Consider the following 16,188-nt stretch of genomic DNA (forward strand, 5'->3'; position numbering starts at 1 on the left):
AGCTCTTTAATGATGCTGCTAGAAAGGCACCAACTTCATCACTTGCCTACTGGGAACCAGTGCAGCATCACTCACTCTTCTTTTTGTCCCTGCTCTGGTATGCACTCCAGCTCCTTTGACACCAGCAGCCTGCTGACAGGCAGCACACCACAACCTCAGCTCTGCAGGACTGCAGCAGCTGGGGCAGCAGGCAGCTTCACTGTGGAGTCTGGGAAGGTTTGCCACCTTTCTTCCTCAACTGATAAGGTATGGAATGATGATGTGAGCTGTGTGCTACTGCATCAATATCTCTCCTTGCCATAGAAAAGAAAACAGTGGCAAGCTATCAATAACTACACCAGAAAAACTGCATTACTGCTTTCCAACTCCACTGCATGCATTAGGGATTCTGGGGAACAAGATACCCTGGCAAGTTTTTTCTGCTTTTTCCACTGTGCACTAGGGAGGGAGGTCACTGCACTACAGCAACACGAGTTCTTCACTCCTGTACCTCTACAGAAGTTGGACATACCTGCTGTATGGGCGTGTACCTAATAGTGTGGGAATAGTCATAGTTGTCAATGATATCCAGATCCATCACTGCCTCTCCTGGCACTGAGCTGCTGAACTGCACATCCAGTGGTGCTTTTCCAGCTCCTTTGGTGAACACAGTGAAGTGTGTTGGCTTGCCACTTTCCACACCTGAAGAAAAATGTTAATTCTAATTTACACACGGCTCACACAGAGAAACTCTCCTCAAGAAGCATTCAGTACCAATACAGCCCAGCAAAATATCAAGGGAAAAGCATTGTTTGCAACTGCCTGACCCCCCACCCTGCTGCTGCATCCCAGCAATGCTCAGCCAGGCTGTGACCATCATGCAACAGCTCCTCAGGATCCAGTATTGGTCACACTACATGAACCCAGCTCTTACCAGTTTTGTTCAGCCCAGGTCCTTCAGCTTTCACTTTGCTGGCATCGTGTGAGGGGTCCACCTTAACTCTGAATGGGCTGGCAGGAATTTCCTGCAACAAAAACACAACTCCAAAAATAACCAAGTCACTCTTCAGCAGCCAAAATTAAACAGATAATAGTTTTAAGATAATTCTGCTCGAATTCCAGCATCTTGAGTAAAATTTCACCTTACTTAAACACTGCCTTACTAATTAGTATAACTCAAAATAGGAGCAAAGTTAACAGCTGGAAGTTTGTCCCTCTCTGTTTTTAATTTTTAAGGAAAAATTTTTTCCCCTATTTTCCTTGAAAAGCCACTTAGGTTTTTTACCTTTAGAAGGCAGCCTTACCCCACTATGGAGACCACATTCATTATGCCAGTCCAACACATTACACAAACTTCAGTGTCCCAAACCAACACCTCTCCCTTGCATACATGCAATTATTACAGAAGCAGTTTCCATATTTTACATTGCTATAGAAACAGCAATCAAACCAAGTGCATGTGAGCTGATGTAGAAAGAGCCAGCTGTGAACTGGCAAATGCATGGTGATCAAAGAGCAGATAAATGGATTCTCAAAACATCAGGCTGCAAAATGAAGATTACAAACCTCTCCTGCAAAAAGCACTTTAATAGTGTAGCGCCCGGCCGCAGGTGGTGAGTACTTCACTGTGAATGTATCATTAGCATTGTGGATGATGTCAAAATCTATGTCCTCTTCCTCACTGCTGACCACACGAGCATCACACTTAATTCCAACACTGACATCACCTAGGAAAAGCAAGTGGAGGTTTGCTACTGGACAGCACAGACACTGCCAGCCAAACAGCCAGACCATTCCCCCTTCTAGCTGAGTCACCATGTTAACTAATGAAACAGATCAGATCACAATTCACTGCAATGTTCTGCTTCCCAAGGTTTTTCCACTAAATAAAGAAAACCAGCATGGAACAGTACATTATCCCCTCCTTGCATGACCTGTGATTCTAATACCACAGAACAGCCCAGCCTGCTTTTACCTTCTCCTGCATCTGTGCAGTCCACAGTGAAGTGGGTCGGCTCACTTGCCTTCAGGCCAGTTCTCTCCACACCAGGTCCAAACACTTTGACTTTCTGAGGATGACTCCCTTGACCTATAAGGACCTACACAAATTCACAAGGATCAGAATCACATATCTCTGTCACACTTGAGATCACAGCCAAGTCAGAGCATTGCTTGGAGAGGAGCTACAGGGTAACAGACACAAATGAATGGCCCCAAATCGCCCAGGCTGCAGCTGGGCTGAGAGGAGACCACCATATGAGCTTGTAAAAACAAAGATTTATACAAGTGGATAGGTTGCTAAAAACAATGAAGCAGAAGGGCACACTTCCTTGAAGTCCACAGAGGGGGTTTAACATCCTAGTTGTACTAACAAGTAGTTGTGAGCACCCATGTCCTATCTGGCCAGAACTAACATCGATTCATCTCTGTACTTACCCTAAATGGGCTATTGGGCACATTGGCTCCTCCCCAGACAACAGAAATTGTATGTTTGATTGGTTTAACTGGCACATAGGAGCAGGCAAACACACCATCAGCCTTGCTCTTTATCTGGATATCAACAGGGTTTCCTTCTCCATCCTAAAAAGCAGTAATACAAGCAGAAGGTTCAGATACTTCAAAAATGTTTGCGTAGTTTGAACAGCTCAAGACTGTTCCAAAATATGTCAGGTTTTTTTTTTTTTCTCCAGAACTGCAGTTCAGAAATACTGAAGAAATATGCAATTTACACTCCTGCAAATCTTCCTCATCTAACACTTGCTCATTCATACACCATCCTACAACACATAGAAAATTCACAGGCTCAGAGACACTTCAGTGCTTCCAAATGACAACTCAAGGAAATTAAACCTTGCTTTACTTCCAAGTAAGGAAGCAAAGCCATGTACTTCATATACTTCAGAGCAGTCACTTTGTCTTCAGTTGTTGCCTGACTACATTACACAGATCAAAGCACAGAGCTTTGACTTGAATTACACATGCCCAGAATTAAGTGGTGTGTAAGTGAGTAGGAATACTTAAGGCATTTTTCTAAACAGTATTAAAGTCATTTTGCTGCAGTTTCACACAGCTGCCTTTGGGTTTTTACCTGTGCATACATCTTCAGAGGTGCTTTCCCAGCATCCTTGGTTTCAACTGTGAACTCAGCAGGCTGATTCACTATACAGCCAGTCCTCTCCAAGCCCGGGCCATAAGCCTTCACCTAAAAGAGCACCTCAAGAGTATTAGTTTGCAGTTCAGAAAGAGAAACAAAACTAAATTATTTATGTTTGAAGACCTGCCCCCTCCACAAACCCCATGAAGCATGTGACACTACTTCAGCAAGTTTTCATTACATTAAATCAAAACCACAACAGTGTTATTTGAAAAAGCTGAGGAGTATCTGGCTGGGTAATATCTTAGCAAATTCAGAGCTTTAAGCAGAGGCAGTTTAAGGGTCTGCTACCAGAATCCTTTAGAAATATCTCTGCTGTAGTCACATCCAAGACATGAACTCCTGGGCCTCACCTTATCTGCGTTGAAGTCTCCTGAAGCCGGGCGAATGAAGGCCATGTAAGGGCTGTCTTTTATGTCCTCATCATCACACATGATGTGCACAGCATATTCACCAGGCTCTTTGGGCCAATACTTCACATCACATGAGCCATCATTCTTGTCATCACACTCAATTTTAGCCTGAGAAGGGCCTTCTATTGCAAAGCCTGAAAAAGGAACAAGTAGGTTCCTCACATTAACTTAACACCACTTCCACAAATAGCGTTTTGTTAGCCTTAAACATTCCTGATCTCTCAGTGACCCTTCTTTAGCAAAACAGATCATACATCCATCATTCCCTTCTGGATCTCATCCCACAAAACCACAGATTAACACTCTTCATCACACACACTCCTGTCTCTAGGACATGCCTTTGATACTCTATAGATGTTAGTGTTTAGACCACTATGTCTTACAGACATGGTTTTTACTGTTGGGAAACCTATTGTTTCTCGTGAGTTCACTGCTAGCATTGCACGATACAAATATTTCAGGGAAACTCAGTCAAGTAACATACCGAGAGAGCCAACTTCTGTGCCAATGGACTCAACCACAAAGTCTGCTGACTTGCCCACAACTCCCTCGTGCAGTCCTGGCCCCCAGGCTCGCACTTTCTGAGGACCTGCTTCATGACCCACCTGAACTTCAAAGGGGCTACCAGAGAAAAACAAAGCATGATATTAGAAATGGGGAAAAATACACCTATGTTTTTCCCCAGGCATTTTAATGAGGGTCTACATTGAATTTTCCAAATTAATAGATGCTACCATGTGGTGGCACAGTGCCCAGCAGTGTTTTTCTAGCAGAGATGTCATCCAACCCATCACCATCTTCCACCACAAATCCTGAGTGTCAAATACTTGCTCTGCTTGCTATAGCTGTGGACACTGAAATAAGAGTCCTTCAAAATCTTACAGCAAAGTCCAAGCTGCATGATCCACCATGTTTTATTAGGTTTTTTATTAATGATTTTGTGTTAGAAAGACTGACACAAGTCACCCTTCAGAACTTTGTCAGGCTGCTGCAGCTCAAAACCAGGCTGTTAAAAACAAAAAGTTAAAACAACAACTTGCCACTAACTTGTCTCCCCAGTTCTTCTTCAAAGGTCAGGGTTGCTTTAAAAGCCCACCAACTACACAACCCACTGAAGGACATAAAAATGCCCAAAAAGCTACTTTTGACTCACCTTTTTGGGATGTTTTGCCCACCCCATGTAATGGTGACAATGTATTTTCCTGGTGTGGCTGGATAATATTCAAATGCATATATACCATCCATAAAGCCTTTTTGTTTCACCAACTCCTCCAAGCCCTCTGTTGAAAGATCAATTCAGCATTGAACTTAACAGTTTCCATCCTGCTTTCAATTACTCAGACAAGTTCATGTTTTCTAGTATTTATTTTAGCTTGCAAGAATAAATTTCTTCCACCAGAAAAAAAAAGGTCAGGTTATAAGGGAAGTTAGTTCTATGTGCCCTCTAGGACAAAGACAGCAAACACTTCCAGAAGAAATACAGCAGAAAGTATTTTAAGTTACCAGACTTAATAAGTTCCCTTGTGTTTTATTTTCTTAGTCTGCAGTATGATGCATGTCATATGTTAAAACAAAAAAGCTTAACATTTGTCAGACTTTGTAACCACAAGTATGCAGGGAATGCCTACTTTTCATTTTCTTCAAGATGAAGAATTTAGGAAGAAAAGCTTAATACGCTAAAATTTACATTGATATGTCTGTTGCTTTTTTTCCCCCCAGCCTCACGAAGCCACACAGTCAGAGCTCTGTGTGTGTGGAGGAGGTGAAGGCAACACAATGCACCTTTGAATGCTGCTCCAGGCAGGGGGAGGTGGCGGGCTCAGAGTACCACACAGGGACTGCTGCTGGCGGCCACATGAGCCAGCGGCCCCTGTGCTCCCATCCTCCCAGGCAGAGGGCCACATCCAGGGCTCAGGACCAAGGGACCTGGGGATGGATCCTCAGAGATGGTCTCTGTCAGCCTATGTGGTCCTTTCCTCCTCTGCTTGTGTGCCTAAGCAGCTAGTGCCACCAGGAATACTGCTCTGAGCCATTCCCAGCTTTATGAGAGCAGGATTTCCATCATGCCAGAGACCATGGCGTGTGACTTGCTTCCACAGATTGCATGAAGATGTAATGTGTACCCATAAAGCTTGGAGGCCACAGCAGGCAGATGCATGGATTTTCTCAGTTTTACTAACTGACACATTAAACTGGAAAGAACTAAAACCAGATATAATCTTATTCAGCCCTGCAGATCAAAACCTCCCCAACAGACACCGATAAACCATTCTGAAGTCTGGCTTTTTATACAGATCCCATCAGTTCCATCAGGACACCATCTCCTTCCTGCTCTTCCTTTTCCCAGGCTCTGCTCCTCCCCCTTCTCCAAAACACATGCACAGCACAGATACACCCCAGCACTCACTTGGTCCCTTTATAGTCACTCCAAGATCTCCGCTCCCTGCTGCTCTGGTATCCACCTTGAAGTCGGCCGTCTCCCTGATGCGGACGCCCTTGGGCTGCAGACCTCGGCCAGTGGCACGGCACGCGCTGGGGTTGCAGGCTGCAAAGGAACTTCAGGCATTACTACTGTCTCTGATCTCAACATAGCCAGCCTAGCCAGCCTGGGACAACCTTCAGTTTAACATTGACTCAGGGCAACCACAGCTTAGCTTTCAGCAGAAGGTTACAGCACTAAGGCAGACAGATGTGAGTCTGCCCGGCACCATCTATGCCCCCTGGCTTTTAGGCAGTAGCAGTCAGTGCCACCAGGCAACACTGACCCTGTCCAAGACCATTTTTTAGAATGACTGCAAACACTGAAGCCCTTCTGCTTTCCAATTCAATGCCACTTATCAATACAAGACTTTTACACAGCTATCACAAAGAGATATTTGCCATAGACACAACCTTCCTGACGCCTTTTGCATTGAGGCCCACTGCAGCGTTGGGTGAAGGGTCCCTTTGCAGATAAGCCCCAGTGAACAGTATTATTCTGCTGGTCCTTCAGAAGCACATGACTGGGATAACTGCTATTAGCAAAGCAGAGTTTTGCCTGTGCTTCGTTAAAAGATGTCACATCAAACCCCCCCGCTTGTCACAGTTCACACTTTCACAGAAGCAAAGTCACCAAGCCCTCTGCAGCCTGAAGCAGGGTGGGGCAGGAGGGTTACACATGGCTTAGGCTTCTCTTGGCCTCTTTACTCCAAGCACTCTTCTGGGCCTGCAGAGTGGCTACAGAAATTTTGCACACTTAGGAATAGTTTTCATTACACAATACCAGCTGTCATGAGGTTTTCAACGCCAAAGACCTGAGAGGTTTGAAGAGACTTACAAACAACCACAGCTTCCCAGCACTGTAAACCAAACACGCATTTTCCTCAAGCATGCCGTGCTTACAGCAGGAGCACAAGTCTGCCAAGCAGCTTGTTAGGTTTTCACTCATTATACAACAGCTTACAGGTTTTCCCCCCACCCCTGCAGCAGCCAACATCACCCTGTGTCCTACACTGGCCGGCGTGAGTGGGGATTGTGTGGCATCTGCCAGCCCTGAAAGCTCAGTGGAACACACAGGAGCGTGGCTGATGAGTGGGAACAGCTTGCAGAGCACTCACACAGCTGCATCAGGCAGCCTGTGGTTAAGCCAGTTTCACTGACTGGGTCACACAAAGCTTCGGTTCGTTTGCAACTTTCCTCCCCAACCCCAACAAAACCAAAAATCCTTTTGGCTGGGACAAGCTGCAGGCTAGAAGCTTACAAAGAGCAAACACGACGGAGCATCCTGCACACCTCTTACCAACTATGAAGCCATTAGCAGTGAAGTCCAAAATTCCACAAATGGAGGGTAGCTCAGGAGAGATGAGCAGAGATCTAAAAGCATAGGAGCAGGTAAGGATGGAACAGAAAGCAAATTCGGTGTCCGTTAAGGAGGAAAACAGTAAATACAGTCATTTGAGGAACAAGGGTAGAAAACAGCAAGACACTGCATAGCTGGATAAATAACTCAAAAAAATTCGAAGGGTAGCTCAACATTTGTAAGTCTAGGCAGAAAGGAAACTAGCAACAAAAGCCATATTACTGTTAGAGAGCACTAGTTTACCCTGAGAGTACTCAGGTGACCCACTGAAACAGAACCAAGATGTTGAAAGGTACAGAGAATATAAAAGGCATGATCCAAGCACATTCTGTGATCACATCCAAGGAGAAAAGTGCCCATCTACATTTATATGCATTTTTTAAAAACATACCCTCTCCAATGAGAACAGTGCAAGGAGTTTTGGGAATTGCCTCCCCAGCAAAAGTCACTTTGACAATGTGAGGACCAGCTTGAACAGGTTTATAGGTGCAACGGTAGACCTGGTTGCCTTTGTCTTCCACTACAACTTCAGCAAGGCTTCTTCCCTGAGGATCCTCCACTTCCACAATCACATCACCCACACCAGCACCTGCAAAGGAAACAAGCCCAGCTGAGCCTTGGCTTCCCCATCAGCAACAGGCACCCTGTTTCAGACCACCACCAGCTGTCTGGGCTCAGCCAGACATCCTCTGCTGCCAATTCTAAGCACAGCCTCTGTGTTCAGCTTTTGCTGACAGCAATCAAACATTTGAGCAGAAAGTGGGCAAGACAGCATGGTGGCATTCCACAAAGTCAAACTGACAGGGCTCTGCTGCTCCAGCCACAGGGTTTCACAACATAGCACTGAATATACATACAGCCTGGTCACCCTATGGACACCACCCTGTAGCATCTCTATCACAGATCAGCCCACAGCTTTACCAGTCAGTTCAATCTCTCAAGCTTTGAAGTGGTTTAGATTAAGAGATTGGACAAATGAATGCTGGTCTGACAGGGATTCTCCCTGCTGGACTATATGTATTCACTTTTGTTCAGACACCTGCTCCTCTCACATCTTATTCAACTCATCATAATACAACAGAAACAGTTTTCTATACACTTTCAGAGGCCAGACATGTCTTCACATGATTCAGACCACTCCCTCTCCCAATTAGAGGCTGAACATAATACTTGCCTCACTATAACCATATTTAATTTTATTCCTAAGCTCCCTCAGGCAGAAGGCAATTTCAAATATGCTACTCAGCATATTTTGGTGTTTAAATGCTACAAGTAACTTCCCTAAGTAGTTTCACATTGTTCTAAATGAATTAACATTTGTAGCATCTTATTGACTCATTCCTCTAGGCTACAGCATTGGCCTAATAGCAGGTAACAAATAATTGATGGAGATGCCCTAATGAAGATAGTAACCCTCTAATAATTACAATAGAGGTTGAAACCAGTTCATCATTGAAGTATGAACTCAAAGTAGCACTGCAGCAGGTTCTGTAGAGCTAAATATAGAACACACTACACATTTACAGTTGGCTCACAGTTTATCCTTTACATTTATGTTCAACATGTCACATTCTTGTTCAAAATGAGCTGGGGAAAGAAACCAGCCAGGAACTTGACTGCTGCCATCCAGCAAATTCATGGCAAATTTCTGGGTCAGGCTTAGCAGCCTCTTGCCTCGACTCAGCTCTGCACTTCAAATATTTCATACACAGCTGAAGCCTTCTGAGCTGCCCAGCTATTATTTCACCTGTGAGTTTGATGGGGCTACAAATCCTCATCCACTTTACAGCTATTTTTCAAAGGCCTTAGATTCTCACATTTGAGGACACTGCAGGACTTCCATCATCACTCATCCTGCTTACCTGCTGTATAGAGGTCAAAGTAAGTAGGTTTATTGGCAATGTTCCCTGCTGCCTCCAGTCCTGGTCCTTTTGCTGTCACTTTGCTTGCATCTCCCTGGGCTTTGTCAACATTCACTTCAAATGGGCTCTTCGAGATGTGCTGCCCAGCAAACAGGACTGAAACCTAGGGACAGACAGCATCAGCTTGGACCCATCAGGCAGAGGGAGAGCTCACATCACCACCATAAAGCTAAGTGCAGGGTCAAGCACCTGCATTCCTAACACAAAGACTCTTTCCCTCAGAGGTGAGGGACCATCCATCGCATAACCCTCATCAGATCTGTGCTAACTGCTGCCACCTTCTTAAAGTTCCATTGATTAGTCAGGCACACGAGCATGGAAGCTTGAATCAGGATGTGTTAATACAAGGTAGATCTTCATCCAGCAATAAAGTGACAGCAGAACTTGCATTTTATTTTTTCAGGGTGGCTGTGGGGACCAGCCACCCTAGGAAGTATCAAAGCAACAGGATCACCCATCATAAACCTGTGACTATGGGCATCCAGGGACAAAGGGAGGGAATCCTCTGCAAAATCCCTACAGTGTACAGTACCATCAGCAAAGAGATACCTCACAGAAACAACCTGCTGTTTTCATCTGCATCTCTTGTGATAACCCACAGAACTGGCTTTGTGAGTTGCACAAAGTGGCCCAGCTGTGGCACTTGATACCCAAACACAAATGCACTTTCTCCCAACATACACTTCTTTCCCCTTGCAAAGGGAGCAGCCCAAAAGCCAGATGGAGAACTAAGGCCACATCAATTTAACTTTTCTTCAGGATGCCTGAGGTGGCTCTTACCCACCAGTGAACAGGGAGCACTCAGGGGGTCATGTTAACAACCAGCAGAGCAGTGTGTCTAGCAAGAGAATACTGGTTATTGACACAAAACTCACCTTGTGAGGTCCAGTCACCCTTGGAACATACTGTACTGAGTAGGTTTTGTTTTTGTCACTGGACGGTGTTATCTTTGCCTAGGAGAGAAAACACATCCCTCATCAAGCTGTGCCTACACACACCAGCTGAACTCTTTACTGATACTGCCATCTGTTTCCAGAGTCAGCACTGTTAGATTCTTGTTGCTGTGAGAGCAGGGATCCCTGCTATCCCCCTCTTCTCACACAGAAAAAATCCCATTGGTTTTGTCTTTACAAGAGGGGAAGCAAGCTACCTTCTTCCCCAGCCAGCCCTTTCCTTTGCTGTTAATTGCTGTATTGAGGCAGGCCAAGAGTGAGGAGACAGTAAGTCCAATGTACAGCTGTATTTCTCTGGAATGCTGTAACATGATCAAGTGGAACACTTGGATGAGAAGTTTCTATAAACATTAAAACCAGCATTTTAACTCAAAATGATTCATGGCATCTAAATAGCTGCTTTAGCCATTCTTGCAGAATGAGTAAATGCAGACAGTGATTTACTGATGTATGTTATCTAAAAGGAGGTCAGAGTGTACTTGGCCAGTCAAGCTAAAGCTGTGCAACTACTGGACACTGGAGCTGTGTTGCTTAGTTGCAGGTAGTGACTGTTTTTCAAGACAATTATGAAGAAAAGTTGAGGCTTCTTGCACTTCAGATAAACGGTATTTTGCAATTTCTTTTTAGATTACTTGTCAAGAACTCACTTGTGAAAGATGAAGGTTACCGCAGAAACTACAGCGTTCAGACCAATCTGACTTTTCCATACAAGACACTTAACATACATACCTCCTCTCTGTTTCCTTCTGGATCTTCTATGAAGACCATCAGGTCACCCTGCCCAGCACTGATGGTGTCCACTGTGAAAATGGCAGGCTGCTTCACCATGTTCCCATGAGGCTCAATCCCTGTGAGACAGATACAGAACAGCACATTAGCTGCTGCCACAAAACCTGGAAGACAGTTTGGAGGCTGTCCCAAGGCTGTCCAACCCATTCTCCCTTGCAAGCCATCAGAATCAGTTTCCCCAGACTTCTGCACATCACGTGTTTACCGTCTGCCCAAAGCATGATGCTCACAATAAGGCCTTCTCTTACAACACAAGTATTTTCAGAAATTGGTTGAATCATCAGCACTCAACTCATCTTAAAATCTCTGACCAAGTCAGGAACCCAGCTGCTACCTGGATTCAGGTGAAAACCAGTTACTCTGACAGGCACTGAGGGTCACTCCCACTGCTGGCAAGTGCAGGGCTGATGCTGACAGCAAGTGGGATATGTGCATTAGCTGCTCTTTAGGAGCTGCTCTCTTCACACAGTTGAATGTTTAAGTGTGTTGCACCACAGGATGGGTGACTAGAGAGGCAGGACAGAAATTCTGGGAAGCCTTTAGGTGAAGCCATTACTCTAGAGCCAAAAGTAAAAGACTTGCTTAAAGCAAGACAATTCTTACCTGTACTGCCCCATCTTCCTCCATTTTCAAAATCCAGCAGTACAGATACTGCTCAGATTTACTGTCCTTTGAAATCTGCTCAGACTACCTGGTCAGTGTACACTGTACAAATGGCATGCAGGAACCTCTTGAAACAGTAAAAATCTTGCTACTTCTTGTGGTTTCCACTTAACTTTTAATCAATTTCCTTATTCCCCAGCACAGGGCCTGCTACAGCATGCATTTAGCAGCAGGGTTTCATCATCTCCCTGTACACAGTCCCAGGTCATGACATCTGTCATGGTGGTGTCAGACTGAGTGGGTGGAAGAACTTCCCAAAGTTGCTGATTCCAGACTAGCCCAAACACATCCATACCCTTCCGTCCAAGGCAATTTCTCCCTGGCTGATTCATAAAACCGTGGGCACTCCAGCTCCACAGCACAATTAGTGGAAAGTGCAACGTCTGATAGATTGTAAAGGAAGTGGTTGTGAACAACAGAATTCCTGAACTTGTTTATCTTCAGAAAACAGTAACTTGAGAGTAATGCAAGGAAGACCATGTTTTTGCTAGGAAATCTGAGCATTCTGATAAGGTGTTAACAATTGACAAATTCATTCTTTCAAACTAAGCCCTAGATTATCATCTAGCTGAAACTGCTACAAATTTGCTGTGTGTGTCTCCGGTCCATCAGACAAGCACTAGGATATGGCATTCAAGTTAAGTATCACGCCTTCTGCAAGCACAAGAAGGACTGATTATCCTCCTCTGAAGACAATTTCAGCCAGGACACCGTCAGTTACAGAACCTTCTTAGCCTAGACTTCATTCTTCTAGATTTTACTATCCTATCAGTGGCCTGCTTTGGATGGTTAAATGAGAACTCCTAGTCCACCACTGCTGACCTATACAACTCTGTACATCACCTCTGCAGGCTCATTTCACACCAGCTCTACACATGGCTGTCCTCAGCACAAACCCTCACGGTGCTCAGGGTGGTGTGCTACAGCCAAGACTCTTGTTGGAAGCTTATGAAGAGCTTACATGAAAAAGGATAATAAAAAGAGCTAAGACTGACCCACTTTGCACTTGGCAGTTATCTTTTCCTGGATGCATGAAAACCTGTTTCTCACCTGTCCAAAAGACCCTGCTCAGTCAAAGACTGAGCCCCTTGCTGCTGGAGTCACCTTCCATTTCTGACATATCATAGCAGTCAAAATTATCAATTAGTATATTTAGTGACTCTGTTTTGGCAATTAACTTAATGAAAGCATCAATCTTTCAAGAAGAGCCACTCACTCTAAAGTAATTTTCATTACAAAGGCTCCAGAGACACATGAAAGCAGACAAAGTAATTTCATTTTTTGAATGAATATAAACATGACTAAAGCCAGACTTGACAGACTGAGGCAGGCTGATCAGTCATTTACACATTTGGGACCTGCAAAATGTGTCTGTGTATTGTGGTTTGCTGTGGAAGGCACCAACAAAGAACATCAAACCCAAGCTGGATAGGTGCTAAACCCACTCTGACTGTAGCAACTCTCTTAAGTGCATAAATAAAGTCCATGTCCCTTCATTCCACTAGTTATGTTTCAATGGAAAATCAAGTTTAAAAAATCCCAGGCAAATGAGAGAACCAGAAAAAAAAATAAGAAAAGTTTCTTTCCATTTCACTTTTGTACATCCAACTCTGAAACACACTCATTCCAACAGAATTGAAGGACAAACAGCAGCCCAGAGATGTAAAAAAAAAAAAAAATTAAGGCAGAATGGAGAGCCAAGTGTAATGCTGAAGAGATGCTTTCCAACATGCCAACCATATTAAAGGTAAAAATTTGTTACTTATTGAGTTGTGACTGTGCACCCATCTAGAATAGAACCTCATCAATAGTTATATGAAATGATCAGTTTAAAAGGTCAGTTAAAAATAAGAATGCCTACAGAGATCTACAGTTGCTTAAGCATCTATGGATAATCAGCAAATTCAGCCTTCAGTCCTTCCAATCAGTAAATGCAGCCTTGCTAACAAGGCTCAGCACTATTTAATGTCTCAAGGGTTACCAACCCATCTTTGTACATGTGCAAAGTATTCAACACTATCAATTCAAGTAAGTAATTTAGAATTACCCCACTCTAACACACATCAAGCCTGGGAAATGGAAAACTGTCTCTACAGAGAGCCTGCCAGAGAGACAGTGAGGTGATGAGGTTTTTCTTCTTTTAAGGAGTGCTTTATCACAAGAAGCATTTGCTGTCAGATCATCACCCATCTGCAGCAATACTGCTGGCCTGAATTCCACACCAAGGCTGTTTTAGCCCCATATCATGCTACTTCTTCCAGCTGTGGATGGGAGTCTGGCAGCTTGCAGAACAGGTTCAGACTGGGAAATTTACATGTTAGAACTAGGAGTGCCTTCTGGACTATATCCATGTATTTCTGAAACCAGGCACCACACCAAGAGCATACAAGTGAAACTTTGAAGTCAGTTAGTTACAGTAGGTCTGAAGCTCAACATAAGCAGAAAACCCCACCCAGCTTTCTGAAGAGTTACTGCTCTGCGCAGCTTCAGCTCACCAAGTCCTCACCTTTGCCGTAAGCCCTTGCTTTCTTTGGATTCAGTTTAGGTTTTAAAGGAGCTCCTGGTTTCAGTTTGGCTTTGGGGAACTGGGACAGGTAAGTCATCACAGAGTGCTCATCCACATCAGGGTGGATAATTTCTTCAGGGGTAATAACCTGAAAGACAGTGCAATTAAGCCTATTGTACCAGTGCTTGGTTACCGCAGGTCAACACAGAAACAGAACCATGACACAGACTTAGATTTCAAAACTCCCACATGCTAATGGGATTTCTTACACTTATTTTCCCTTTGATACACACAACATCATTTATTATCTCAGGCAAGAAAATCAAGAAGCTCATAATTATCCGAGTGTGGTTTGGGGGCTTTTTCTGCCTTGATTACTAGGGGTTCTCAGGAGACTGCAACAAGCTTAATGGTACCAAGGCAAGAGAACAGCAGTTATGTTCCCCTTTTCCCCTTGGAAAGTGACATGGGGATAATTGATACTGAAAAAGTTAGTAATTCATAATCCTGTATGCAACAGCTCTGAACTGCAAGGCTTGCAAAGTAAAACTTGTGACTCCTGCTTCCACAATACAAGCTGCTTCAGAGACTTCTGGAATTCTGTCCAACTTTATCAGCATGAAAATAATCCAGTTTGTAAATACATTACTCTCTGTTTGAACATTATCATTGCAGGTGATTTCCTAAGCCAGTAAGTTTTTCTTCTGTGGAATTCAATGCAGGAAAACAAATTCACTCCATGGACTAAGATGTCAGGCCCTTTCCTCCTACCTTACATGCTGCAACAGCAACTTTCTTCAGCAGAGACACCTACACAAATACAACCAGAGCTCTGAAATGTAATAGTGTGTTTCATTACAGTGCACCCTTTCTCAGGCAACTCTACATGAGTTAAGAGTAACTTTTGAAAGCATCCAAGCAGCTTCCCCTGCTTTCTTCAATTTCAACTCCAGCTAGTCACAAGACCAAAGCTGGTCACTGTGCCCCCCACGGGCAGCCCAAGGTTGGTGGCCTTACCTGTGGCACACCCAGCCAGTCATCCGCCTGCTGCATGGCTTCCCGAGCGTTGTCCACGGGCCTCCTCGGGTCCCAGCTCTCCCAGTCAGGGCACAACCCTGCAAGCACATTTCAGTTGTTGTGTGTTATCTGCCAAGGGGCTTCTCTAGCTGAAGAAATCAAGTATGAACTCTAGATCCCCTTGCATTACACTGCTCTGCAGAAAGACAATCAGAGCTTTGCAGAAGTAGCCAAAACAAGACAAACACGTGCTGCTTAGTGAAACAACTCTAAGGCAACAATCAGTGTAGAGTCATAGAATGGTTTAGGCTGGAAAGAATCTTTAAAGGTTATCTAGACCACCCCTGCAATGAGCAGTGATATCTTCAACAGAGCTCTGTGCAACCTGACCTTGAATGTTTTCTAGGATGGGACATCTAACATCTCTCTGGGTAACCTGTGCAAGATACCACTCTAAATTTAGCATAAATACATCTACCATCCTTTATGCTTCACTAGTTCTCTTGCAACATATTTGGTAAAGAACACTTCAACCACTTGCCACAGCAGCCTAGATTGCATTAGATGAGCACCTGCAATCCCACTAGCAAGGCTGTTTTATTAAGTGAGGAAATTCTGCCTTTTTCACACTACTTCAAATTATTTGCCTTAAGCAGCTCAGTCTCAGATTGCTAAACTGACGTTTCAATTAGTGTGTTCAATTAGGCAGCTCTGTGCTCCCTCTGCAAACCTACTTCAGGAGAAGACATGAAGTCTCCCACTGCACCCTGAAGTTGAAAGGTTGTTGGCACTTGCCATGGGAACAATCCTTTCTTCCATTTAGGAGCCAGCATTCGTGCCTTTGTCCCTTGCACCCAATACAAAGCTTAGATGTGGCGCCTCCCATAATGCAATCACACATTCTGCTACAGGCCAGAATTTCTCTTGGCCAAGAAGTTTACAACTTGCTGCTTC

The 16,188-nt window shown here is 44.2% G+C and overlaps 1 protein-coding gene across 4 annotated transcripts in view; it reads right to left on the reverse strand.

The window, feature by feature from the left end:
• Positions 1–16,188, reverse strand: part of FLNB (filamin B) — a 70,742-nt gene that overhangs the window by 30,711 nt on the left and 23,843 nt on the right. For all 4 annotated transcript variants that reach the window (XM_058031713.1, XM_058031712.1, XM_058031715.1 and 1 more), the window contains exons 3-18: positions 15,235–15,332; positions 14,218–14,365; positions 10,989–11,107; positions 10,182–10,259; positions 9,247–9,409; positions 7,776–7,973; positions 5,954–6,091; positions 4,700–4,826; positions 4,031–4,167; positions 3,487–3,680; positions 3,068–3,181; positions 2,416–2,559; positions 1,955–2,078; positions 1,546–1,706; positions 914–1,004; positions 512–681 (exon numbers count right to left, since the gene is read on the reverse strand). In XM_058031713.1, coding sequence (XP_057887696.1) covers positions 512–681; positions 914–1,004; positions 1,546–1,706; positions 1,955–2,078; positions 2,416–2,559; positions 3,068–3,181; positions 3,487–3,680; positions 4,031–4,167; positions 4,700–4,826; positions 5,954–6,091; positions 7,776–7,973; positions 9,247–9,409; positions 10,182–10,259; positions 10,989–11,107; positions 14,218–14,365; positions 15,235–15,332 — 2,204 coding nt within the window. The remainder of the gene's footprint in view (positions 1–511; positions 682–913; positions 1,005–1,545; positions 1,707–1,954; positions 2,079–2,415; positions 2,560–3,067; positions 3,182–3,486; positions 3,681–4,030; positions 4,168–4,699; positions 4,827–5,953; positions 6,092–7,775; positions 7,974–9,246; positions 9,410–10,181; positions 10,260–10,988; positions 11,108–14,217; positions 14,366–15,234; positions 15,333–16,188) is intronic.

The sequence above is a fragment of the Melospiza georgiana genome, chromosome 11, assembly GCF_028018845.1.
Source record: "Melospiza georgiana isolate bMelGeo1 chromosome 11, bMelGeo1.pri, whole genome shotgun sequence".
In the NCBI taxonomy this organism is placed as follows: domain Eukaryota; kingdom Metazoa; phylum Chordata; class Aves; order Passeriformes; family Passerellidae; genus Melospiza; species Melospiza georgiana.